Genomic DNA, 27,856 nt, shown 5'->3' with positions numbered 1-27,856 from the left:
TTTACTTTAGCCCCTCCTCCGATTTCAGTAGCACTTCCTCAGTTCACTCCCAACCCCTACCCCCTTAGCATTTCATGCAGAGTCCTTCAAGCCCCGCCTGTCTCTCTGTTTAGCTGCTCCTCTCACCGCTCGTCACATTTTGTCCTAGCTGCCACCACTCTGAATGGTTGCCAGGCTCCGTCCCCACACACGACACCCGCTCATGCTGCCATCGTGCTTCCATCTGGGCTTTTCCTCTGGACGGAACATTTTTCTAGTACTCTGTTTTTTGTTAAGCACAGTATAGAGTACTTCTAGGTTATTGCCAAATATTGTTTTTTCCCTTACTTACTAAGGGGGGCAGTGTATTTTCTAAGGGGGGAAAATAGTTTACCTTTCTGCTACTCTTTAAGGTTCCCAAGTATATACTATTTCGAAGAGATGTTTTTAATCTGAGAAACAAAATAAAGACAAATGTCAAGGAAAAGGAATGATATAATATATGCATAAATAATATGATAATGCCATAAATATTTTTTCTTATTTTTATCTTATGACCTGCTTAAAGTCTGGATCAGGGTGAAGTATCATATAAAAGACCATAAGACCATATTGGACAAAAAGAAGCTTATTGCATTCTGGTTGGAGCGGTATGCTAAGAGAGAAAATGGGAAACCTGTAACAGTGATGTTTGACCTGTCAGAGACTGGAATAAATAGCATAGTAAGCATTTTTCATTAATTCTAAATCATTGTTTATCATGGCATCCTCCCTCTCTCCCGTCCTCCCTGCCACTACCCCCTTGACCAAGTAGTCCTGTAAAACAGAGCTAACCAAGTCATGTTTGGGATTTATTTCCACCCCCTGCATTGTGAGTGAAGTCAAGTGTGGAATAGGATTTGCAAAAAATTAAATATGCTTCAGTATTTGGCATTGAAACTGTAGATTTCCTAGAAATGTTCCTTGTCTGATACACAGGATATGGAAGGAAGACGTCGAGGCTGGCAGGGTAATGAGTATATGTGGTAACAGTGAACTTTTCTATCAGAGCTAATAACACCCTATACAGCACCTCCCCTGTGCCTGGCGCAGAGTAATGCACTCAAGAAATGTGGAGTACAGTAATGTATGCTCTCCAGCGTACCATTACCCACATGCCGTGTTTTGCAGTGGCGAGATGTTCACCTGCATTTTTGCACATCCAGCACTTTGTGATTTTCTTGAGGTTTTTTGTTTGCTCGTTTAGGTTCACTTTCTGTTTGATTTGGTTAGCTTTGGAAACCAGTTTTCTTCAGGTGATTTTGCCAAGCTTAAAAAATAAATAAAACCTACCGGTCTTTAATTTGGGCCCTTGTGACCTTAGTGCTAACTACAAACACTTCAGCAGCGATGGGGATTTGTTGGCGCATTTATTAGAGCTGTTGTCTCTAACACTCAAAGCTGGGCTAATTCTGGTAGCAGTGAAGTGGCGTTCGGAGACATGCCTGGGGCAGTGTTGAAATCTTTTTCAAAATCCAGTTGGCAAAGTATGTTAATATCCCTGAAGTGTTCGTATTCATACTCTTTACCTGGTAACTAACTTCTGGAAATCTATTCTAAAGAAATGAACCTGAGTATAGAAAAAGTGTACCTCAAAATGTTCTTTCAGAGTGTCATTTAAAATGGTGAAAAATTAGAAAAAATGTAAATGTCGACACAGTGGAGTGAATTATGGTGTATCTAATTGATGGAGTATGCGTAGCTATGTAAAATGGTGTCTGTAAAGAATTTGTAGTAATACTGGAAAATAGCTTTTTTTTTTTTGAGAGAAAAGGGCGACAGGGTTATATCATAGTGATATATAGCCCCCAAAAGGGAAGCCTTAGACATTAAACAAACAAACAAAAAAACAGGCTAGAGTTTTTTTAGGCAGTGGGACTACAAGTTTTTTTTCAATCTAGTTTCCATGTCAATGAATTCTAGATTACAGAGTAAACCATTTTATACCCAAAATCTAAATCAAAATGCCTAGATAAATATTGCATAATAACAAATTATGATTCTGTTATCCTTTATGTATGATAGTTTTCTAATTATTAACCCAGAATCATAAAAAATAAATGTTAATGTTTTTTATTGACAAATACAGGGGCAAGGAATTGAGCTGATTATTTTTCAAGCTACTTATATACTATTTCATTATCTTTAATTTATAAAGTTTATTTGCATTACTAAGTAGTTAAATCATTAATGTTTTCAAATACTAGAATCTTACTGAATTACGTTTATACATGACCCTCGTAATTCAGAAAAGATTTAAGTCAGCCTTTAAAGATGTATACATAATTGCAAGTCAAAATTTAAATTATTTACTAGAGTTAGGCCACTAATTTGGCTTTAAGCTTGCCTGAAAGAAATGGAATCATTTAAAATTACTCAGTGAACACAACATCGTAAAGCAGTTATACTCCAGTAAAGATAAAACAAATAAAATAAAATAAGTCAGTGGACATACTTTAAAACCAGCATCTTAGGAGAAGTGTATCTATTGCTGATACTTGAACCAGAAGAAAAGTCTTTCTTTTTTTTTTTTCAAGTTTTATTCTTTAATTTAAAAAATTTTTATTTATTTATTTATTTATTTATTTATTATTTTTTGGCTGCACGCATGTGGAATCTTTGTTCCCCCACCAGGGATCAAACCCACACCCCCTGCATTGGAAGCGTGGAGTCTTAATCGTTGAACAACCAGGGAAGTCCAGAAAAGTCTTTCACGGGTCTTCAAAGGGAAGACATTTTACAAGATAATGAATAGCATCCTTGAAAACATCCTCACAGAATGCAGAGCAATGGGTTTCATGGAGCTTCTTTATGTAGTGCCCACTAATACACGTACACCAGTGGCATCCTATCAAATCGACTTGAATTAGCAGTAATTTGGGATTTTATAAGCAAGGTTATTCAATTAAAGATGAAAAGAATATTGGACAGAGACTTTTGGGGCAAAGTCTGGAGGCCACAGATCATACACTAGGTAACCAAATCTTTACATAACTAGTTATTTTGAGATATCTTCTTTGACTCTTACTTAACTACAAATTATTCAACTCTGTGCACTGTGGATATAATGATTAGTTATAAAGGTATTATATGCTAGGATTTATCCCATAATAAATACGTAATATAGTTATGGATGCTTATTTTCAGTTTATTAGCGTTAAAGATGCTACAACTCACATGCTAGGAATAACTTTATAGACTCAGATCTCTAGGGCAGCTCACCTTTGAGTAACAGATGGATTTAAGTTTGCCTGGTTGTATCTTTCATCCTACAGTCCTTATAAGATGGCTGATCAGTAAGTCAGCCTGTGGCCAGTGGAAACATATGGAATGAAATGATCCATGTGAATAGTAACCCTAATAATCTAGTTTCATGTTGCTGTGTTCAGTGCAGTAGAACCAATAGTCAGCTGTGTCTCCTAGAAATTGAAGTCAATGAACAACATTTAAATATAAACGAAAAAACTCTAATTCTTATTCTAGGCTCCTACACAAGAGGAAAGAAGCTAGAAGTGAAGTAGATACAGCAGGCCAATATGATCAGATTAACTGTTGTATAAAAGATTAATAAAATATATTTTATTGACTATTAGGTATAGAAATTAGGTTTAAAAAACAAACATATCAGAATTAACATGCATATATATTGTCATTCCAAGTAGTCAGGTTGAAAACTATATACTTGTTCTAATAATTCTTTAATTGTTCAACAGATGTTTAGAATTTCTTTATGGGGGTTCCTCTTTAGATCCGTTTTATAATGCCACATTACCTTAGCAGCGTGAAGTATCTTAACTAGTCTGGGGTAACATGAATGATGTTTAAGCTAATTTCTTTAACTCAGTTTTAGGACTGATTATTATAAGTAGCTTAATGACTTAAAAACTAACTCCCGGGAACATAAATATTTATTTATGAGCTATTTTTTAGAGAATTTAATAATTACCTCATTTATATTTAATAATTTATCACCTTTAGATATATGCAATCTAAAATTCTCTAATGTGGACAGTCTTAAAGATTTAAATGTATAATCTTTCTTTTAGGACATGGACTTTGTACGCTTCATCATCAACTGCTTTAAGGTTTATTACCCTAAATACCTCTGTAAGTAACTTCCTCCTTTATAAAAATACAATATAGTGAAACCGTAGACAGTGTCTAAGAATTGTGGAGCTTCGTATTATTTTAGACTTTAATACCTGAGACATTGTTTTCTGGTGAAGAGCTTAAATATGTTCTAGAAGTTGAAGTACATATCCTAGTAGGTACAGGAGAAATTTTTCATAAATAATCATTGTCCTTTACAGTTAGTTTTAAGAGTTCAAGCTATAATCTGTGTATATGCCATCCTATCACACACACACACAGAGAGACGTAAAAACATACATTTATTTCCAAGATTATCCCATTTTTACTAATGTTTCTATTGAGAAATTAATTTTAAATATTATTTGGAACTTCTTACATGCAAGAAACAGATGAGCAATATTGGTAAGTAAAGTATACTGTGTGATAAGCAATACCCATACATAAAGTACATTGTGTTTCTAGTTGCTATTTTTAAATTGTCATTAAGAAAACACTTGACTAGTGTGCATGACATTTGAATCTGGCATTTGGAGTTTGCTTTTAATTGTGACTCTTCTATTAATTGCCTGAATGAAGAACTCCTAAATCTTATATATTCATTTTTGACTTGATAGATTTACATGATGGCTTCCCCCTAGGGAAATCAAGATGCCATTCCACATAAACAGTCAAATATTTTTTAAAACCCCAGTGGGTTGAAAGTGAAGAGACAGAAGAGAGGCAACAGGGACATCAGAAATGGAAACTCACAGGTCTGCCTGGGCACACCCCGGGCAAATACCACAATTAGCGTCTTTGGGGACTTGTGACTCAGGTGACACTAAAGCATGAAATGCCTAAGTCATTTTATTTTGATGTGCTTTCACATTAGTGTTAATGTGATGTGAGAAACAGACAGAAAGCATGGTGGATATCGAGGATCATTGCCACTCCTAGCCCTGTGCTCTTGTGTCTTCAGAGAGAGTGTTCATGAACATTTTTAGGTAAAAGGAATGTCTAGTTTGGGGAACCTGTAGGATCTGCTGTTCCTTCTGAATTCTTCCTGGATCTGGCATATACCCTGATTCATTAAGACTTGCTGAGTGGTGCCAGTCATTGGTCAGTAGGGAATCACTGCCCTGTATTATTAGATTTTTTCTTTCATGTACAAAATGAAAATATCCACTTGTTTATTGAAATATCGAAAGGGGTTTGTGAAGAGCTGTTTATAAAGAGCATAAATATTACTATTACTTTATAAAACACATCTAAGAGTCTTTTGAGAAAACTATTAATAAATTCATTGGTCTGTATAAAGATGAATTGAACACTGTCATTCCAAATAACTAGAGATAATGTATTTATTCTAGCTACATAATGTTTTGCAGACATTGAATCTTATAGAATCTTAAGTTGATTATGTTTCACAATTTGTCATGAAATATAATATTCTTAAAATCTTGAGTCAAAATCTTTTTAGGCATATCTCAGATGAAGAGTGAGGTACTGAGCACCAGGATACCTCTTTGCAAGTACCTTGTTCCTTACCTGTGCATTATTTGTCCTATAATCATTCTAGGAAGTTCTCTGTTCAGGGAAGAATGAAATTATGTTTTGATTCATCTGGAATAGAAGAATGAATTTGTTATCAAAAATCCCCTCTGTGGGTTCTGATTCTTTCTCACAGTTGTTAATAGGGCTGCTTAATATCTTCACCTAAGTATACAAATAAAATTCCTGTATACTTTGGAATTATTGGCTTCCTGAGGCTCATAATATTAAGAAAAGTTGAAATAATTTTTGTTTCTTAAAACATAATGATTTATTAAAAATGGGGCAACTGTCAGAGTGGGTTTAACAATATAATATCTAGAAAACTAGAATTGAAGCCATAAATTAGACATTGAAATCATTTTAAAGCTCAGTGGACTTTAGCACTAATATGACATGCCACATCCAGAGTTTCCACTTACCCACTTACTATTTTTTGGTACCTTTCTGCAAACAGCAAAAACAATAAATGAATAAAAGAACACGCTATTTGCCAAAGGGCAGTGATAGTACATTATTCATTTCACACAAGCCATCCTCCTAGGTGAGCCCCTCACCATTGTGAGAAGTCAGTTTAGTTCTAGCACCACTCACACTTTATGGAATTAAAACTGAGTCATCCATCTCAGTTTTTAGATACATTTAGATCACTCGTTTATTTTAGGCCAGGTATAAGTGACTACTATTGTGGTACTAAGTCACAGACAATGAATTTTTTTTCATCTTTCAGCAAAAATGGTGATCTTTGATATGCCTTGGATAATGAACGGTGAGTATATTACTTATACTTTCCTAACATAAAACGTCTGATTTTTTTTTCTTTGCCAATTTAGCCATATTTCTGTGGTTGTTTAAAAAAGAATGTTACTGTGTTTGGTGTGTAATTTTAAGAGGCTGGAGCTAGAACACGCAAAGGCTGTTACTAAGCAAACTGGGCTAACATTGTACCCCCAGGCTCTGGGGATACCCATTAGTCTTGTCTAAAAACAGTTTTAAAATGTTCAGTCATTCAGGTAAAACTATAGCCAGAAGCCTATTTGTCATCTACAGATGGGATATGTCACAGAATGCAGACCTTGGCTAGGTTCTCTCATGGGCTTCAGGTGTTGAGGAAGAAAATGGGATGAGTCTAAAATTTAGTCCAAATCTCTATAGTCACATAATCCTTAGGACAGTCATGGTATATTTTTTTGGCAAAAAAAGATTTAAACCATTGAAAAACATTCTTTACCAACTTGGATGTGGTTGTAAATTTAATGTTATTTTCAGAATGTGCATTTTCATTTGTGTTTGCCAATCAGTTGTTACATAGAAAGCAGTAGAGAAAACCAATGAAATCAAAACTCGGTTCTTTGAAAAGTTCAACAAAACTGACAAAACTTTAGCTAAACTAATGAAGAAAAAAAGACTCAAATTATTAAAATCAGGAATAAAATAAGAGACATTACTACTGACCTTACAGAAATGTAAAGGATTATAAGGGAATACTGTGAACAGTTGTGTGCCAAGAAATTAGATAGCCTAGATGAAATGGGCAAGTTTCTAGAAAGACACAAACTATCGAAATGGACTCAAGATTCTGAATAGAAGTATAACAAAAGAAATTGAATTAGTAATCAAAAAATTTCTCACAAAGAAAAGCTAAGACCCCAAATGGCTTCACTAGTAAATTCTACTAAACATATAAAGAAGAATCAACACCAATTCTTCTCAAACTCTTCCAAAAAATAGAAAACACTTCCCAACTCATTTTATGAGGCAAGTATATCCCTAATAACAAACATCACAGGAAAAGAAAACTAATATCAGACTAATATCCTTTATGAATATAAATGGACCAGCCCCTCAATAAAGTAACAAACTGAATCTACCAGCATATAAAAAGGATTATATACTATGATCAAGTGGGAGTTATCTCAGAAATGCAAAGTTGGTTCAACATATGAAAATCAACCAGTTATCCAACATATTAATAGACTAAAGAAAAAAAACCACATGATCATCTTAATAGACACAAAAAGTATTTGACAAAATCCACTACACTCTCCTGATAAAAGCACCCAAGCAACTAGGAATAGAAGGTTCAAAGAGTTGGGACAACTGCAAAGTTAGTCGGATCACAGTAGTTCACACAAGACTACCCTCACTTATGACACTAATTGTAAGTTCAAGGGTTTTCCAAAACTACCCTCAGGTTTACTGGAATCATTCACAGAGCTCACTGAAAGCTATTGTACTCACAGTGATGGTTTATTACCAGGAAACAATTCAGATTAAAATCAGCCAAGGGTAAAAAAAAAAAAACAAAAAAACATATGGTAGAATCCAGGGAAGTACCAAATGTGGAGTGTGTTACTTTCCCGTCATCAATATGTGACAATGCTCATGAAGTATTTTCAAACAGGGAAGCTCACCCAAACCTCAGTGTTCAGAGTTTTTATTGGGGCTCCATTTCCTAGGCCTGACCAGTTTATCACATGGTTCATCTCAGTCTCCAGTCTCTCCAGAGGTCTACAGATACTGTGTGACCCAAAGCCCCCACCCTAAATTGTATTGTTCCAGTATGACTCAGGCTCCCTAGGCAAACAAAGACACTCCAACAGGCATGAAGGTTACCTCCAGAAGCTGAGGGTAAAGGCTAGACCTTTCTTTGGGTAAAGTTAATTTTTCACAGAAGAGAATTTCCTCACCACAGAAGAGAATTTCCTCACCCCAATAAAGGGCATCTATGTAAAACCAACATCTATGAAAACCCACGGCTAACATCACACTTAGCAGTAAAAGAATGAATATTTTCCCCCCTAAGGTCGGGAACAAGACAAGGTTGTCAGCTTTTACCACTTACATTGCCAGGACACTTTGGCAAGAAAAATAAATAAAAAGCATCCAGATGGGAAAAGAAGAAGTCATACTATCTATATATGCAGGTGACATCTTCTATATGGAAAATTTTAAGGAATATACACACACACAAGCCTATTAGAACTAATAAATGAGTTCAGCAAGGTGGCATGATACAAAGTCAATACACAAAACCAGTTGTATTTCTGTACACTGGCAATCAATAATACAAAAATGAAATTAAACAATTCCATCTATAATAGCATCACAAAGAACAAAATACTCAGAAATAATAAAAAAAGTTGAAGACTCATGCTGAAAACTACAAAACACCATCGAAGGAAATTCAAGACCTAAGTAAATACTCATCTCTTGTTCATAGATTAGAAGACCTAATATTGCTAAGATTCAATGCAGTCCCTGTCAAAATCCCAGCTGCCTCCCCCACTTTTTTTTTTTTTTACAGAAATTGTCAAGTTTGTCCTTAAATTCATATGGAAATGCAAGAGACCCAGAGTAGTAAAAATAATCTTGAAAAAAAACAGTGAAATGGAAGGACTCACACCTCTTGATTTTTTTTTTTTTTTTTGGCTGGATTGGGTCTTAGTTGAGGCACACAGGATCTTTTATTCTCATTGCAGTGCACGGGCTCTTTGTTGGAGTGCACGGGCTTCTCTCTAGTTGTGGCATGCCGGCTCCAGAGCTCATGGGCTTTGTAGTTGCAGCATACAGGCTCTCTAGTTGTGATGTGTGGGCTTAGTCGCCCCACAGCATGTGGGATCTTAGTTCCCTAAACAGGGGTTGAACCAGCGTCCCTTGCATTGCAATATAGGTTCTTAACGACTGGACCACCAGGGAGGTCCTGTACCTCTTGGTTTTAAAACTGACTACAAAGCTATAATAATTAAGATGTTGTGGTGTGGACATCAGAATAGACACATAGATCAGTAAAACAGAATTGAAAGTCCAGAAATAAACCCTAACATTTATGATTGATTTGTTAACAATGGTGCCCAGACAATTAGGTGGAGAAAGATTAGTCTTTTTAATAAATGGTACTGGGACAACTGAATATCCACATTCAAAAGAATGAAGTTGGACCTCTACTTTCCATCATATACAAAAATTAACTTAAAATGGGTCAGAGTTAAAATTATAAAACTCTTAGAAAAAAACATAGGAGTAAATCTATATGACTTTGGAGTAGGCAGTGGTTTCTTAGGTACGACACCAAGAAAGCACAAGCAACAGAAGAATAGATATATTGTACTTCATTAAAATTGAAAACTTTTGTACCTCAAGGGACACCATCAAGAAGGTAAAAAGAAAACTCTCAGAATGGAAGAAAATATTTACAAATAAGACATCTGATGAGGGACTTAGGTCTAGAATACATAAATAACTTTTATAATGCAACAATAAAATGACAAATGGCCAAATTAAAAATGGTGAAAGATTTTAATAGACATTTTTCCAAAGAAGATATGCAAATGGGCAATAAATACATAAAAGATGATCAACATCATTAGTCATTAGAGAAATGCAAGTAAAAACCAAATGAGATACTACTTCACACCTACTAGGATGGCTGTAATCAAAAAGACTAAAGTAACAAGTGTTGATAATGATGTGGAGAAATTAGAACCCTCGTACGTTGCTGGTGAGAATGTTAAATGGTGCAGCCACTGTGGAAAAACAGTTTGGCAGTTCCTGAAAACATTAAACCTAGAATTACCATATGACCCGGCAATTCCACTCCTAGGTATATCCCCAAGGGAATTGAAAACATGTCTACACAAAGAGTTGTACACAAATGTTCATGGTAGCATTATTCATAGTAGTGAAAAGTGGAAATAATCCAAAGTTTATCAATTGATAAATGGATAAACAAATGTTACATATCCATAAAATGGAAAGTTATTCAGCCATAAAAAGGAATTAAATACTGATACATGCTACATCACAGATGAACCTCAACATGCTGAGTGAACAAAGCCAGTATGAAAAAAAACACGTTGCATGATTCCATTTATACAAAATGGGCAAATCCATAAAGACAGAAACTAGATTAGTGGTTGCCAGGGAATAGGAGAAAGGAGGATAAGGAGAGATTGCCAGTGGGTGCAGATTCCTTTTTGGTGTGATGACAGTGTTCTAAAATTAGATAGTGGTGATGGGTTACACAACTCTGTGAATATACTAAATAAAAAACATTGATGTGTATACTTTAAAAGGGTGAATTTTATGGTATGTAAGTTTTATCTCCATAAAGCTGTTATAAAAAGTCAGATTTTGGGCCTCCCTGGTGGCGCAAGTGGTTGAGAGTCCGCCTGCCGATGCAGGGGATACGGGTTCGTGCCCCGGTCTGGGAGGATCCCATATGCCGCGGAGCGGCTGGGCCCGTGAGCCATGGCCGCTGAGCCTGCGCGTCCGGAGCCTGTGCTCCGCAACGGGGGAGGCCACAACAGTGAGAGGCCCGCATACCGCAAAAAAAAAAAAAAAAAAAAAAAAAAGTCAGATTTTGCACTTCAGTTAATTCAAGTAGCATAGCTTCAAACATGTCAACTCAGACTTTTTAAATTGAAATTAATGAAAATGTTATGTAAAAAAATTTTAAGCATAATTAGCCAAAGTAAAAATGCAGTTTTCTGAACTACTGTTTAATCTTTATCATGCTGTTTTATTTCCTGATTTTTTTTTCATTGACGCTTTTGAAAATTTAATGCTGGATTTCTCTTTTAATTCCTTTAAAATGTGCTTAGAAAGTCATGATGGAAATGAGGTTTAAAAGTTTAAGTATAGGACTTCCCTGGTGGCGCAGTGCTTGAGAGTCCGCCTGCCGATGCAGGGGACACGGGTTCGTGCCCCGGTCCGGGAAGATCCCACATGCCGTGGAGCGGCTGGGCCCGTGATCCATGGCCCCTGAGCCTGCGCGTCTGGAGCCTGTGCTCCGCAACGGGAGCGGCCACAACAGTGAGAGGCCCGCGTACCGCAAAAAAAAAAAAAAAAAAAAAAAAAAGTTTAAGTATAAATCAGAATGGCATGACAGAACAAAATTGTAATTAATAAACAGCTGTGTTTGATAACAGTTTATTTTTTCAGATTCTATAAAATCGTCACAGTTCTAAGCTGCAGGGCTTGGGAGAAAGGCACAGAAGTACAGGCTTAGGATGGAAAGTCTGGGTCTGGCTTATGCATAATGAGGAAGCCTGCTTTTTTCTCTTCCTGACTTCTCAGTTGAGAAGGTTTTTCAGGTGGGGGTTTATCACAGAGGCATAAGGGAAACGACTCTTCTCATACTATTGTACATATTAGTGAATCACAGTGCTGTTTGATTCATTGTCTGGAAATCTTAGTAGTTGGGATCATTGATGGATTTGTACAGAGGCCAAAACCCTGATAGGTTTATTAATGAGCATCAGGATAATTTAATCTTCCTGAATCTTCCTGGAACATTTGAAACCCACAAGGGACAGTCAAAATGTAGATGCCTACAGAGATTAGAGAATGTGAATTAAGTACTGTGCCATGGAAAAATGCATATTAATAGATTTTAGCCTGAACTAATTTCAGAGGACGTGGGTTAGCACATACAGTAAGTAAATCGAGAAAGAGAATGAAAGGAATTTAATGAAGTGACTGTTTTTTCTTCAGCTGCTTTCAAAATTGTGAAATCCTGGCTTGGTCCAGAAGCAGTGAGTTTGTTGAAGTTTACAAGTAAAAATGACGTCCAAGACTATGTCAGTGTAGAATACCTGCCTCTTCACATGGGCGGAACTGTAAGTACAGTACTTGAAACCTGTTTCTAAAATAAGACTGGGTCATGGCACATGAGGCTGTATTCTTTCCTCAAGGAAAAAGGAAAAGCAATATCTTACCATCCTAAGAAAAATCATAGATATCCTAAAATAGCAAGCAGTGTTACAGATATTTTTTATTTAAGTTTTCAAGTTGTTAAATTTTTATTTGTGAATAGTTCATGTCTTTACATGGTTCTAAACTGAAACCTATGGAGTAAAAGTATTCAGAAACAGGTATTCAGTAAAAAGTCTTTGGACTGCTATGCCAACCACACTGTTCCCCTCCGTAGTTTCATTTATTATTTTTCTTTCCAGGGATCTTTGTTACCTATATAAGCAACTATAGTAAATATGCAATACATATATAAGCAACTATAGTATATATGTAATTCTTTCTCCCTCCCATCTCTTTTAAAAAAGTAGTGTGTTTATACACTATTGTGTATCCTGCTTTTTTCTTCACGACTTACAGATCATTCTAAATCAATATGTGATAAGCTGTCTAACTCTTGTTTATGGCTGCATAGTATTCCAGTGTCTAGAGATGAACCATAAATTGTTTAAGAAATAACAATAAGTTATTTAATTTCCTTTTGATGTGTCTTTAGTTTGCTTCCAGTTGTTTGCTGTTGAACAGTTTTTAATTTAAAAGGTAATATATACTGTCATTTCCATTTTTTGGAAATGATCTTACTACTTAGAAGTAAGAGACCAGGAGTAAGTAGTTATGTGTTAAATTTTTAATACTCCATAACAATGAAACATATTTGTTTTTTTTGTTTTTTGGTGTTGTTTTTACATCTTTATTGGAGTATAATTGCTTAACAATGGTGTGTTAGTTTCTGCTTTATAACAAAGTGAATCAGTTATACATACACATATGTTCCCATATCCCCTCCCTCTTGCGTCTCCCTCCCACCCTCCCTATCCCACCCCTCCAGGCGGTCACAAAGCACCGAGCTGATCTCCCTGTGCTATGCGGCTGCTTCCCACTAGCTATCTACCTTACGTTTGGTAGTGTATATATGTCCATGCTTCTCTTTCGCTTTGTCACAGCTTACCCTTCCCCCTCCCCATATCCTCAAGTCCATTCTCTACTAGGTCTTTGTCTTTATTCCTATCTTACTGCTAGGTTCTTCATGACATTTTTTTTCTTTTTAAATTCCATATATATGTGTTAGCATACGGTATTTGTCTTTCTCTTTCTGACTTGCTTCACTCTGTATGACAGACTCTAGGTCTATCCACCTCATTACAAATAGCTCAATTTCATCTCTTTTTATGGCTGAGTAATATTCCATTGTATATATGTGCCACATCTACTTTATCCATTCATCAGATGATGGACACTTAGGTTGTTTCCATCTCCGAGCTATTGTAAATAGGACTGCAATGAACATTTTGGTACATGACTCATTTTAAATTATGGTTTTCTCAGGGTATATGCCCAGTAGTGGGATTGCTGGGTCATATGGTAGTTCTATTTGTAGTTTTTTCAGGAACCTCCATACTGTTCTCCATAGTGGCTGTACCAATTCATGTTCCCACCAGCAGTGCAAGAGGGTTCCCTTTTATCCACACCCTCTCAAGCATTTATTGTTTCTAGATTTTTTGATGATGGCCATTCTGACTGGTGTGAGATGATATCTCATTGTAGTTTTGATTTGCATTTCTCTAATGATTAAAGATGCTGAGCATTCTTTCATGTGTTTGTTGGCAGTCTGTATATCTTCTGTGGAGAAATGTCTATTTAGGTCTTCTGCCCATTTTTGGATTGGGTTGTTTGTGTTTTTGTTATTGAGCTGCATGAGCTGCTTATAAATTTTGGAGATTAATCCTTTGTCAGTTGCTTCATTTGCAAATATTTTCTCCCATTCTGAGGGTTGTCTTTTGGTCTTGTTTATGGTTTCCTTTGCTGTTCAAAAGCTTTGAAGTTTCATTAGGTCCCATGTGTTTATTTTTGTCTTTATTTCCATTTCTCTAGGAGGTGGGTCAAAAAGGATCTTGCTGTGGTTTATGTCATAGAGTGTTCTGCCTATGTTTTCCTCTAAGAGTTTGATAGTTTCTCGCCTTACATTTAGGTCTTTAATCCATTTTGAGCTTATTTTGGTGTATGGTGTTAGGGAATGATCTAATCTCATACTTTTACATGTCCCTGCCCAGTTTTCCAAGCACCACTTATGGAAGAGGCTGTCCTTTCACCACTGTACATTCCGGCCTCCTTTATCAAAGATAAGGTGACCATATGTGCGTGGGTTTATCTCTGGGCTTTCTATCCTGTTCCATTCATCTATCTTTCTGTTTTTGTGCCAGTACCATACTGTCTTGATTACTGTAGCTTTGTAGTATAGTCTGAAGTCAGGGAGGCTGATTCCTCCAGCTCCATTTTTCGTTCTCAAGATTGCTTTGGCTATTCGGGGTCTTTTGTATTTCCATACAAATTGTGAAATTTTTTGTTCTAGTTCTGTGAAAAATGCCAGTGGTAGTTTGATAGGGATTGCATTGAATCTGTAGATTGCTTTGGGTAGTAGAGTCATTTTCACAATATTGATTCTTCCAATCCAGGAACATGGTATATCTCTCCATCTATTTGTATCATCTTTAATTTCGTTCATCAGTGTCTTATAATTTTCTGCATACAGGTCTTTTGTCTCCTTAGGTAGGTTTATTCCTAGATATTTTATTCTTTTTGTTGCAATGGTAAATGGGAGTGTTTCCTTGATTTCACTTTCAGATTTTTCATCACTAGTGTATAGGAATGCCAGAGATTTCTGTGCATTAATTTTGTATCCTGCTACTTTACCAAATTCATTGATTAGCTCTAGTAGTTTTCTGGTAGCATCTTTAGGATTCTCAATGTAGAGTATCATGTCATCTGCAAACAGTGACAGCTTTACTTCTTCTTTTCCGATTTGGATTCCTTTTATTTCCTTTTCTTCTCTGATTGCTGTGGCTAAAACGTCCAAGACTATGTTGAATAAGACTGGTGAGAGTGGGCAACCTTCTCTTGTTCCTGATCTTAGTGGAAATGGTTTCAATTTTTCACCATTGAGGACAATGTTGGCTGTGGGTTTGTCATATATGGCCTTTATTATGTTGAGGAAAGTTCCCTCTATGCCTACTTTCTGCAGGGTTTTTATCATAAATGGGTGTTGAATTTTGTCGAAAGCTTTCTCTGCGTCTATTGAGATGATCATATGGTTTTTCTCCTTCAGTTTGTTAATATGGTTTATCCCGTTGATTGATTTGCGTATATTGAAGAATCCTTGCATTCCTGGAATAAACCCCACTTGATCATGGTGTATGATCCTTTTAATGTGCTGTTGGATTCTGTTTGCTAGTATTTTGTTGAGGATTTTTGCATCTATGTTCATCAGTGATATTGGCCTGTAGTTTTCTTTCTTTGTGACATCCTTGCCTGGTTTTGGTATCAAGGTGATGGTGGCCTCATAGAATGAGTTTGGTAGTGTTCCTCCCTCTGCTATATTTTGGAAGAGTTTGAGAAGGATAGGTGTTAGCTCTTCTCTAAATGTTTGATAGAATTCGCCTGTGAAGCCATCTGTTCCTGGGCTTTTGTTTCTTGGAAGATTTTTTATCACAGTTTCAATTTCAGTGCTTGTGATTGGTCTGTTCATATTTTCTATTTCTTCCTGTTTCAGTCTTGGCAGATTGTGCATTTCTAAGAATTTGTCCATTTCTTCCAGGTTGTCCATTTTATTGGCATAGAGTTGCTTGTAGTAATCTCTCATGATCTTTTGTATTTCTGCAGTGTCAGTTATTACTTCTCCTTTTTCATTTCTAATTCTATCGATTTGAGTCTTCTCCCTTTTTTTCTTGATGAGTCTGCCTAATGGTTTATCAATTTTGTTTGTCTTCTCAAAGAACCAGCTTTTAGTTTTACTGATCTTTGCTATCATTTCCTTCATTTCTTTTTCATTTATCTCCGATGTGATTTTTATAATTTCTTTCCTTCTGCTAACTTTGGGGTGTTTTTGTTCTTCTTTCTCTAATTGCTTTAGGTGCAAGGTTAGGTTGTTTTTTTTTTTGTTTTTTGTTTTTGTTTTTTGGGGTTTTTTTGCGGTATGTGGGCCTCTCCACTTGCGGAGCACAGGCTCCGGACGCGCAGGCTCAACGGCCATGGCTCACGGGCACAGCTGCTCCGCGGCATGTGGGATCTTCCCGGACCAGGGCACGAACCCGTGTCCCCTGCATCGGCAGGCAGACTCTCAACCACTGCGCCACCAGGGAAGCCCCCTCATTGTAGTTTTGATTTGCATTTCTCTAATAATTAGTTATGTTGAGCATCTTTTAATGTACTTCTTGGCCATGTGTATATTTTCTTTGGAGAAATGTCTATTTAGATCTTCTGCCCAGTTTTTGATTGGTTGTTTTGTTTTGTTTTAACTGCATGAACTGTTTGTATATTTTGCACATTAATCCTTTGTTGGTCGCTTTGTTTACAAATATTTACTCCCAATCTGTGGGTTGTCTGTTTTGTTTATGGTTTCCTTTGCTGTGCAAAAGCTTGTAAGTTTAAGCAGGTCCCATTTCTTTATTTTTATTTTCATTTTTATTACTCTAGGTGGTGGAACAAAAAAGATATCGCTGCAGTTTATGTCAGAGAGTGTTCAGCCTATGTTTTCTTCTAAGAGTTTTATGGTATCTGGTCTTACATTTAGGTCTTTGATCCATTTTGAGTTTACTTTTGTGTATGGTGTTAGAGAGTGTTCTAATTTCGTTCTTTTACATGTAGCTGTCCAGTTTTCCCAGCACCATTTACTCAAGAGACTGTCTTGCCTCCTTTGTCCTAGTTTAGTTGACCATAGGTTGGTGTGTTTACTTCTGGACTTCCTATCCTATTGCATTGATCTATATTTCTGTTTTTGTGCCAGTGCCATAATGTTTTGATTACTGTAGCTTTGTAGTATAGTCTCCAGATTGCTTTGGATATTTGGGGTCTTTTGTGTATCCATTCAAATTTTTAAATTTTTTGTTCTACTTCTGTGGAAAATGCCATTGGTAATTTGATATGAATTGCATTGAATCTGTAGATTGCCTTGAGTAGTGTAAGTCATTTTGACAATATTGATTCTTCCAGTCCAAAAACATGGTATATCTTTCCATCTGTTTGTGTCATCTTCAGTTTCTTTTATTAGCGTCTTATAGTTTTCAGAGTACACGTCTTTTGCTTCCTTACATAGGTTTATTCCTAGGTATTCTTTTTGATGTAATGGTAAATGGGATTGTTTCCTTAATTTCTCTTTCTGATCTTTCATTGTTACTGTATAGGGATGCAAGACATTTCTGTGTATTAATTTTGTATCCTGCACCTTTACTGGATTCATGGATGAGCTCTAGTAAGTTTTCTAGTAGCACGTTTAGGATTTTCTATGTATAGTATCATGTCATCTGCAAACAGTGACAGTTTTACTTCTTTTCCATTTTGGATTCCTTTTATATCTTCTCTGATAGTTTTGGAAGTCCTATACACAGCAGTGTTGTATAAAAGTGGTGAGAGTGCACACCCTTGTCTTGTTCCTGATCTTAGAGGTAATGCTTTCAGCTTTTCACCAATGAGTATGATGTTAGCTGTAGGTTTGTCATAAAGGCCTTTTATTATGTTGAGGTATGTTCCCTTTATGCCCACCTTCTGGAGAGTTTTTTTATCATAAATGGGTGTTGAATTTTGTCAAAAGCTTTTTGTGCATCTATTGAGATGATCATATGGTTTTTATTCTTTGGTTTGTCAATTTGGTGTATCACACTTATTGATTTGTGGATATTAAAAATCCTTGCATCCCTTTGGATAAATCCTACTTGATCTTGGTGTATGATCCTTTTAATGTATTGCTGGATTCAGTTTCCTAGTATTTTGTTGAGGATTTTTACATCAATGTTCATCAGTGATATTGGCCTGTAATTTTCTTTTTTTGATATCTTTGTCTGGTTTTGGTACTAGGGTGATGGTGGCCTCATAGAATGAGTTTGGGAGTGTTTCTTCCTGTGCAATATTTTGGAATAGTTTCAGAAGGATAGGTTTAACTCTTCTCTAAATGTTTTATAGAATTCACCTATGAAGCCATCTGGTCCTGGAGTTTTGTTTCTTGGGAATTTTTAAATCACAGTTTCCATTTCAGTACTTGTGATTGGTCTGTTTATATTTTCTATTTCTTCCTGGTTCATTCTTTGGAGATTGTACATTTCTAAGAATTTGTCCATTTCTTCTAGGTTGTCCATTTTATTGGCATATAGTTGCTTGTAATAGTCTCTTGTGATCCTTTGTATTTCTGTGGTGTTTGTTGTAATTTCTCCTTTTTCATTTCTAATTTTATTTATCAATTTTGTTTATTTTCTCAAAGAACCATCTTTTAGTTTCATTGATCTTTTCTATTGTTGTCTTCATCTCTATTTCATTTATTTCTGCTCTGATCTTTATGATTTGTTTCCTTCTATTAGCTTTGGGTTTTGTTTGTTCTTCTCTTTCTAGTTGCTTTAGGGGTAAGGTTAGGTTGTTCCTTTGAGATTTTTCTTGCTTCATTAAGGTAAGATTGTATTGCTGTGAACTTCCCTCTTAGAATTGCTTTGCCGCTTCCCATAGGTTTTGGATCTTTGTGTTTCCATTGTCATTGTCTCTAGGTATTTTTTGGTTTCCTCGTTGATTAATTCAGTGATCCATTGGTGGTTTATTAGCATATTGTTCAACTTCCACGTGTTTGTGTTTTTTATGGTTTTTTTCTTGTAGTTGATGTCTGTCTCATAGCATTGTGGTTGGAGAAGATTGTTGATATGATTTCAGTTTTCTTAAATTTACCAAGGCTCACTTTGTGGTCCAGCATGTGATCAGTCCTGGAGAATGTTTCCCGTGTACTTGAGAAGAATGTGTATTCTGCTGCTTTTGGATGGAATGCTCTATAAATATCAGTTAAGTCTATCTGGTCTAATCTGTCATTTAAGGCCTGTGTTTCCTTATTGATTTTCTGTCTGGATGATCTGTCCATTGATGTGAGGTGTTAAAAGTCCCCCACGATTATTGTGTTACTGTCAATTTCTCCTTTTATATCTGTTAACATTTGCCTTATGTATTGAGGTGCTCCTAAGTTGGGTGCATATATATTTACAATTGTTATATCTTCTTCTTTGATTGATCCATTGATCATTATGTAGTGTCCTTCTTTGTGTCTTGTAACAGTCTTTAGTTTAAAGTCTATTTTGTCTGATATGAGCATTGGAACTCCAGCTTTCTTTTGACTTCCATTTGCATGGAATACCTTTTTCAGTCCCCTCACTTTCAGTCTGTATGTCCCTAGATTTGAAGTGGGTCTTTTTTTTTTTTTTTTTTTTTTTTTTGTGGTACGCGGGCCTCTCACTGTTGTGGCCTCTCCCATTGCGGAGCACAGGCTCCGGACGTGCAGGCTCAGCGGCCATGGCTCACGGGCCCAGCTGCTCCGTGGCATGTGGGATCTTCCCGGACTGGGGCACGAACCCGTGTCCCCTGCATCGGCAGGCGGACTCTCAACCACTGCACTACCAGGGAAGCCCTGAAGTGGGTCTCTTGTAGACAGCATATATATGGGTTTGTATCCATTCAGCCAGTCTATGTGTTTTGGTTTGAGCATTTAATCCATTTACATTTAAGGTAATTATCTGTATGTATGTTCTTATTGCCATTTTTTATTTTATTTTTTTGGCCATGCTGCATGACTTGCAGGATCTTAGTTCCCCAACCAGGGTTTGAACCCAGGCCATGGCAGTGAAAGCACCAAGTCCTATGCACTCGACCATCAGGGAATTCCCTCCTTAATGCCATTTTAATTGTTTTTTCCATTTGTATGTCTTTTTTCTCCCCTTCCTCTTTTGTTCTCTTGTGATATGATGACTTACTTTAGTGTGTGTTTGGATTCCTTTTTGTGTGTCTATTGCAGATTTTTGGTTTGCGGTTACCATGTTTTGATATAGCAGTCTATATACAAATAAGATTGTTTTAAGTTGCTGGTCTTTTAATTTCAAATGCATTTCCAATATCCTGCATTTGTACTTCCCTCTTCTCATGATTGATGGTTTTGATAGCGTATTTGTGTGTGGATTATTTCCTACCTTTACTGTTAGTTTGCCTTTACCAGTGAGCTTTTCCATTCATATTTTTCTTGTTTCTAGTCGTGGCCTTTTTACCCCCATCTAGAGAAGTTCCTTTAGCATTTGTTGCAAAGCTGGTCTGCTGGTGCAGAATTCTCTTAGCTTTTGCTTGTCTGTAATGCTTTTGATTTCTCCATTGAATCTGAATGAGATCCTTGCTGGATAGAGTAATCTTGGTTGTAGGTTTTTCCCTTTCATCTCTTTAAATATATTGTGCCACTCCCTTCTGGTCTGCAGAGTTTCTGCTGAAAAATCAGCTGATAACCTTCTGGGAGTTCCCTTGTATGTTATTCATTGCTTTTAATATTTTTTCTTTGTGTTTAATTTTTGTCAGCTTGATTAATATGTGTCTCGGGGTGTTCCTCCTTGGGTTTATCCTGCATGGGACTCTCTGCACTTCCTGGACATGGGTGACTATTTCCTTTCCCATGTTAGGGAAGTTTTCAGCTATTATCTCTTCAAACATTTTCTTAGGTCCTTTCTCTCTCGTCCTTCTGGCACCCCTTTAATGTGAATGTTGGTCATTTAATGTTGTCACAGAGGTCTCTTAGACTGTCCTCAATTCTTTTTGTTCTTTTTTCTCTATTCTGTTTCGTGGCAGTGATTTCCACCATCTGTCTTCCAGCTCATCTGTTCTTCTGCCTCATTCTGCTCTTGATTCCTTCTAGTGTATTTTTCATTCCAGTTATCATATTGTTCATCTGTGTTTGTTTTTTCTTTAGATCTTCTAGCTCTTTATTAAACATTTCTTGTATCTTCTCGGTCTGTGCTTCCATTCTTTTTCCGAGATCTTAGATCAACTTTACTATCATTACTCTGCATTCTTTTTCGGGTAGATTGCCTATCTGCACTTCATGTAGTTGTTCTTCTGGGGTTGTTATCTTGTTCCTTCATCTGGGACATAATCCTCTGCTGGTCTCATTTTGTCTAACATGCTGTAATTGTGGTTTCTGTTCCGCAGCCTACAGGGTTGTAGTTCTTCTTGCTTCTGCTGTCTGCCCCCTGGTGGATGAGGCCACTCTAAGAGGCTTTTTCACGGAATTCCCTGGCGGTCCGGTGGTTAGGAGTCCATGCTTTCACTGCTGAGGGTCCACATTCAGTCCCTGGTTGGGGAAACTAAGATCTTTCAAGCCACACGGTGTGGCCAAAAACAAAAAACCATTTATTTAAGAGGCTTGTGCAGGTTTCCTGGTGGGAGGTACTAGTTCCTGCCCATTGGTATACGGAGCTGGGTCTTGTCCCTCTGGTGAGCAGCTGTGGGCTCAGGAAGACTTCAGGCAGAATGTCTGCTGATGGGTGGGGCTGTGTTCCCACTGTGTTGGTTGTGTGGCCCGAGGCATTCCAGCACTGGAGCCTGCAGGGTGTTGGGTGGGGCCAGGTCTTGGTGAGAAAATGGCAGCCTCCAGGAGAGCTCACGCCAATGAGCGCATCCAAGAACTACCACCAGTTGTGTGTTTGTCCTCACAGTGAGCCACAGCTCCCCCCACCTCATAAGGAGACCCTCCAATACTAGCAGGTAGGTCTGGCCCAGGCTCCTATGAGGTCACTGCTTTTTCCTGTGGGTCCTGGTGCTCATCAGACCTTATGTGCATCCTCCAAGAGTGGAGTTTCTGTTTCCCCCAGTCCTGTGGAATTCTGTGATCAAACCCTGTTGGCCTTCAAAGCCAGATGCTCTTGGGGGCTCCTCCTGATGCCAGACCCTCAGGCTGGCAGCCTGTTGTGGGGCTCGGGACTTTCATTCCTGTGGGAGAACTTCTGCCATCTAATTATTTTCCAGTTTGTGGGTAGCCCACCCAGCAAGTATGGAATTTGATTTTTATCATGATTGCAACCCTTCTATCGTCTCGTTATGGCTTCTTGTCTTTGGATGTAGAATATCTTTTTTGGTAGGTTCCACTGTTTTATTTTGTCAATGTTTGTTTAGCAGTTAGTTGTGATTTTGGTGTTTTCATGAGAGGAGGTGAGCTCATGTCCTTCTACTCTACCATCTTGTCTCTGCCCTCAATCAGAAATGTTTCATTTTGGCGTGCTCAATTTTTGTCAACATTTTTATGCCTTCTAGGTTTCATGTTTTACTTAGAAAAGGGCTTCCCTTACTTAAGTTTTGTGTTTTTGGGGTTTTCTTGTTGTTTTTTTAATCCTCCTATGTGTTGTTCTGGAGCTTATGTCATTTTTTAAAGATATACACATACATTTAAAGCTTTTATTCATCTGAAATTCTTTTTGGTATAAAGAATGAGCTAGGGACTTCCCTGGTGGTCCAGTGGTAAAGAATCTGCCTTCCAGTGCAGAGGATACAGGTTCAATCCCTGGTCGGGGGACTAAGATCCCACGTGCTGCAGGGCATCTAAGACCACGCGCCACAACTACTGAGCTCGTGTGCCTTGATGAGAGAGCCCACATGCCGCAAACTACACAGCCCATGCACTCTGGAGCCAGCGCACCACAACTGCAGAGCCCATGCACCCTGGAGCCCGTGCACCACAGCTGGAGAGAGAAAACCCACATGCCACAACTAGAGAGAAGTCCGTGTGCTGCAATGAAAGGTCCCACATGCCACAACTAAGACCTGACATAGCCAAAAAAACAAAAAGTAAATTAAAAAAAAAAAAAAGAATGAGCTGAAGATCCAATTTGGTTCTTTTACAGATGGCTGGCCAGTTGTCCCACACCACATCCTGCTTTTTCCCTTGCTGTTTCGAAATGCTTGCTTTGTTTTAAATTTCACTATCTAATCAACTCTGTTTTCTTGGCCAGAGGAATGGATTTTCACTTTACTAAGAGAATTATTTCTCCACCAACCTCTTAGCAAGCTGATGCAAAATTCTTTTCTCTCAGGATCCTTTCAAGTATAGCTATCCACCACTTGTAGATGATGACTTCCAGACACCTTTGTGTGAAAATGGGCCTATTGCCAGTGAGGATGAAGCTTCAAGTAAAGAAGATATAGAAAGTGATGGCAAAGAAACCTTGGAAACAATTTGTAATGAAGAACAAACAGCTCTTCTTAAAAAGGTAATTTTTTTAACATCTTTATTGGAGTATAATTGGTTTACAATGGTGTGTTAGTTTCTGCTTTATAACAGAGTGAATCAGTTATACACATACATATGTTCCCATATCTCTTCCCTCTTTCGTCTCCCTCCCTCCCATGCTCCCTATCCCACCCCTCTAGGTGGTCACAAACCACCGAGCTGATTTCCCTGTGCTGTGCAACTGCTTCCCACTAGCTATCTGTTTTACGTTTGATAATGTATATATGTCCATGCCACTCTCTCACTTTGTCACAGCTTACCCTTCCCCCTCCCCATATCCTCAAGTCCATTCTCTACTAGGTTTGTGTCTTTATTCCCATCTTACCCCTAGGTTCTTCATGACCTTTTTTTTTCTTCTTAGATTCCATATATATGTGTTAGCATACGGTATTTGTTTTTCTCTTTCTGACTTGCTTCACTCTGTATGACAGACTTAGGTCTATCCACCTCACTACAAATAACTCAATTTCATTTCTTTTTATGGCTGAATAATATTCCATTGTATATATGTGCCACATCTTCTTTATCCATTCATACGTTGATGGGCACTTAGGTTGCTTCCATATCCTGGCTATTGTAAATAGAGCTGCATTGAACATTGTGGTACATGACTTTTTGAATTATGGTATCTCAGAGTATATGCTGAGTAGTGAGATTGCTGGGTCGTATGGTACTTCTATTTTTAGTTTTTTAAGGAGCCTCCATACTGTTCTCCATAGTGGCTGTATCAATTTACATTCCCACCAACAGTGCAAGAGGGTTCCCTTTTCTCCACACCCTCTCCAGCATTTATTGTTTCTAGATTTTTTGATGATGGCCATTCTGACTGGTGTGAGATGATATCTCATTGTAGTTTTGATTTGCATTTCTCTAATGATTAATGATGTTGAGCATTCTTTCATGTGTTTGTTGGCAATCTGTATATCTTCTTTGGAGAAATGTCTGTTTAGGTCTTCTGCCCATTTTTGGATTGGGTTGTTTGTTTTTTTTGTTATTGAGCTGCATGAGCTGCTTGTAAATTTTGGAGATTAATCCTTTGTCAGTTGCTTCATTTGCAAATATTTTCTCCCATTCTGAGGGTTGTCTTTTGGTCTTATTTATGGTTTCCTTTGCTGTGCAAAAGCTTTGAAGTTTCATTAGGTCCCATTTGTTTATTTTTGCTTTTATTTCCATTTCTCTAGGAGGTGGGTCAAAAAGGATCTTGCTGCGATTTATGTCATAGAGTGTTCTGCCTATGTTTTTCTCTAGGAGTTTGATAGTGTCTGGCCTTACTTTTAGGTCTTTAATCCATTTTGAGTTTATTTTTGTGTATGGTGTTAGGGAGTGATCTAATTTCATACTTATACATGTACCTGTCCAGTTTTCCCAGCACCACTTATTGAAGAGGCTGTCTTTTCTCCACTGTATATTCTTGCCTCCTTTATCAAAGATAAGGTGACCATATGTGCGTGGGTTTATCTCTGGGCTTTCTATCCTGTTCCATTGATCTATATTTCTGTTTTGGTGCCAGTACCATACTGTCTTGATTACTGTAGCTTTGTAGTGTAGTCTGAAGTCAGGGAGCCTGATTCCTCTAGCTCCATTTTTCTTTCTCAAGATTGCTTCGGCTATTCGGGGTCTTTTGTGTTTCCATACAAATTGTGAAATTTTTTGTTCTAGTTCTGTGAAAAATGCCAGTGGTAGTTTGATAGGGATTGCATTGAATCTGTAGATTGCTTTGGGTAGTAGAGTCATTTTCACAATGTTGATTCTTCCCATCCAAGAACATGGTATATCTCTCCCTCTATTTGTATCATCTTTAATTTCGTTCATCAGTGTCTTACAATTTTCTGCATACAGGTCTTTTTTCTCCTTAGGTAGGTTTATTCCTAAATATTTTATTCTTTTTGTTGCAATGGTAAATGGGAGTGTTTTCGTAATTTCACTTTCAGATTTTTCATCACTAGTGTATAGGAATGCCAGAGATTTCTGTGCACTAATTTTGAATCCTGCTACTTTACCAAATTCATTGATTAGCTCTAGTAGTTTTCTGGTAGCATCTTTAGGATTCTCTATGTAGAGTATCATGTCATCTGCAAATACTGACAGCTTTACTTCTTCTTTTCCGATTTGGATTCCTTTTCTTTCTTTTTCTTCTCTGACTGCTGTGGCTAAAACTTCCAAAACTGTGTTGAATAATAGTGGTGAGAGTGGGCAACCTTGTCTTGATCTTAGTGGGAATGGTTGCAGTTTTTCACCACTGAGTATGATGTTGGCTGTGGGTTTGTCATGTATGGCCTTTATTATGTTGAGGAAAGTTCCCTCTATGCCTACTTTCTGGAGGGTTTTTATTATAAATGGGTGTTGAACTTTGTTGAAAGCTTTCTCTGCATCTATTGAGATAATTATATGATTTTCCTCCTTCAATTTGTTAATATGGTGTATCACATTGACTGATTTGAGTATATTGAAGAATCCTTGCATTCCTGGGATAAACCCCACTTGATCATGGTGTATGATCCTTTTAATGTGCTGTTGGATTCTGTTTGCTAGTATTTTGTTGAGGATTTTTGCATCTATGTTCATCAGTGATATTGGCCTGTAGTTTTCTTTCTTTGTGACATCCTTGCCTGGTTTTGGTATCAAGGTGATGGTGACCTTGTAGAATGAGTTTGGGAGTGTTCCTCCCTCTGCTGTATTTTGGAAGAGTTTGAGAAAGATAGGTGTTAGCTCTTCTCTAAATGTTTGATAGAATTCGCCTGTGAAGCCATCTGGTCCTGGGCTTTTGTTTGTTGGAAGATTTTTAATCACAGTTTCAATTTCAGTGCTTGTGATTGGTCTATTCATACTTCGCATTTCTTCCTGATTCAGTCTTGGCAGGTTGTGCATTTGTAAGAATTTGTCCATTTCTTTCAGGTTGTCCATTTTATTGGCATAGAGTTTCTTGTAGTAATCTCTCATGATCTTTTGTATTTCTGCAGTGTCAGTTGCTACTTCTCCTTTTTCATTTCTAATTCTATTGATTTGAGTCTTCTCTTTTTTTTCTTGATGAGTCTGGCTAATGGTTTATCAATTTTGTTTATCTTCTCAAAGAACCAGCTTTTAGTTTTATTGATCTTTGCTATCGTTTCCTTCATTTCTTTTTCATTTATTTCTGATCTGATCTTTATGATTTCTTTCCTTCTGCTAACTTTGGGGTTTTTTTGTTCTTCTTTCTCTAATTGCTTTAGGTGCAGGGTCAGGTTGTTTACTCGAGATGTTTCCTGTTTCTTATGGTGGGATTGTATTGCTATAAACTTCCCCCTTAGAACTGCTTTTGGTGCGTCCCACAGGTTTTGGGTCGTCGTGTCTCCATTGTCATTTGTTTCTAGGTATTTTTTGATTTCCTCTTTGATTTCTTCAGTGATCACTTGGTTATTAAGTAGTGTATTGTTTAGCCTCCATGTGTTTGTATTTTTTACAGATCTTTTCCTGTAATTGATATCTAGTCTCATAGCGTTGTGGTCGGAAAAGATACTTGGTACGATTTCAATTTTCTTAAATTTACCAAGGCTTGATTTGTGACCCAAGATATGATCTATCCTGGAGAATGTTCCATGAGCACATGAGAAAAATGTGTATTCTGTTGTTTTTGGATGATCTGTCCATTGGTGAAAGTGGGGTGTTAAAGTCCCCGACTATGATTGTGTTACTGTCGATTTCCCCTGAAAAAGTTAATTTTCACAAAAAAAATGAAATTGAGACAAAAGCTGTGACGTAGCCCCAGTTCTCCCACTAGCTGGCTGTGTAATTTTAGGTAATTCACTCAACTTGCTGCCCTTCTACATCTTTGTACGTCAAAGGAAAGAGGAAGCATGGCACTAGTTGACTGGTAGTGTGCTACAGTATAGAAAAGGTTGATTCCATGCTTTTGTATAAAAATTGGCTAAACACATCTTAAAAAAAATCCTTTTATCTAAAATATTTTTTATGTATCTAAAATAAATAAAAGTAATTAACTCAGAACATTACCTTGATCTACTTTCTCTCTTTCATTTTTAAAGAACAGTTATGTTTTTATGAGATATCAGGGACTTGGTAGAGGGATAAATATATTGCAATGTAGAACAGATTTTAAAATGCTTAAAAGGGAGGGGAATTCCCGGGTGGTCAAGTGGTTAGGACTCTGCGCTCTCACTGCTGAGAGCCTGGGTTCAATCCCTGGCTGGGGAACTAAGGTCCCACAAGCCATGTGGGGCGGCCAAAAAAATAAAAAATAAAAATAAAAACTCTTAAGGGAATGACCATGTTACATTTTGCAAAGGGGCCTATTTACATAGTAGGCACTCAAATATAGGTCAATCATCAGGTTACTATATGTCAAGTATATAATTTAGATATAATAAACCTATGTTAAAGATTGTAATTTGGATTGAGTCACTGTAATGC

The 27,856-nt window shown here is 37.2% G+C and overlaps 1 protein-coding gene across 1 annotated transcript in view; it reads left to right on the top strand.

Annotated features, from left to right (window-relative positions):
* Positions 1–27,856, top strand: part of MOSPD2 (motile sperm domain containing 2) — a 61,945-nt gene that overhangs the window by 18,425 nt on the left and 15,664 nt on the right. The window contains exons 5-9 of the mRNA XM_060087879.1: positions 548–702; positions 4,065–4,125; positions 6,371–6,409; positions 12,136–12,260; positions 23,253–23,429. Coding sequence (XP_059943862.1) covers positions 548–702; positions 4,065–4,125; positions 6,371–6,409; positions 12,136–12,260; positions 23,253–23,429 — 557 coding nt within the window. The remainder of the gene's footprint in view (positions 1–547; positions 703–4,064; positions 4,126–6,370; positions 6,410–12,135; positions 12,261–23,252; positions 23,430–27,856) is intronic.

This window comes from Mesoplodon densirostris, chromosome X (assembly GCF_025265405.1).
Source record: "Mesoplodon densirostris isolate mMesDen1 chromosome X, mMesDen1 primary haplotype, whole genome shotgun sequence".
NCBI classification, from domain to species: Eukaryota; Metazoa; Chordata; class Mammalia; order Artiodactyla; family Ziphiidae; genus Mesoplodon; species Mesoplodon densirostris.
The sequence above is the reverse complement of the archived record's forward strand: the minus strand, read 5'-3'. Positions and strand labels throughout refer to the sequence as shown.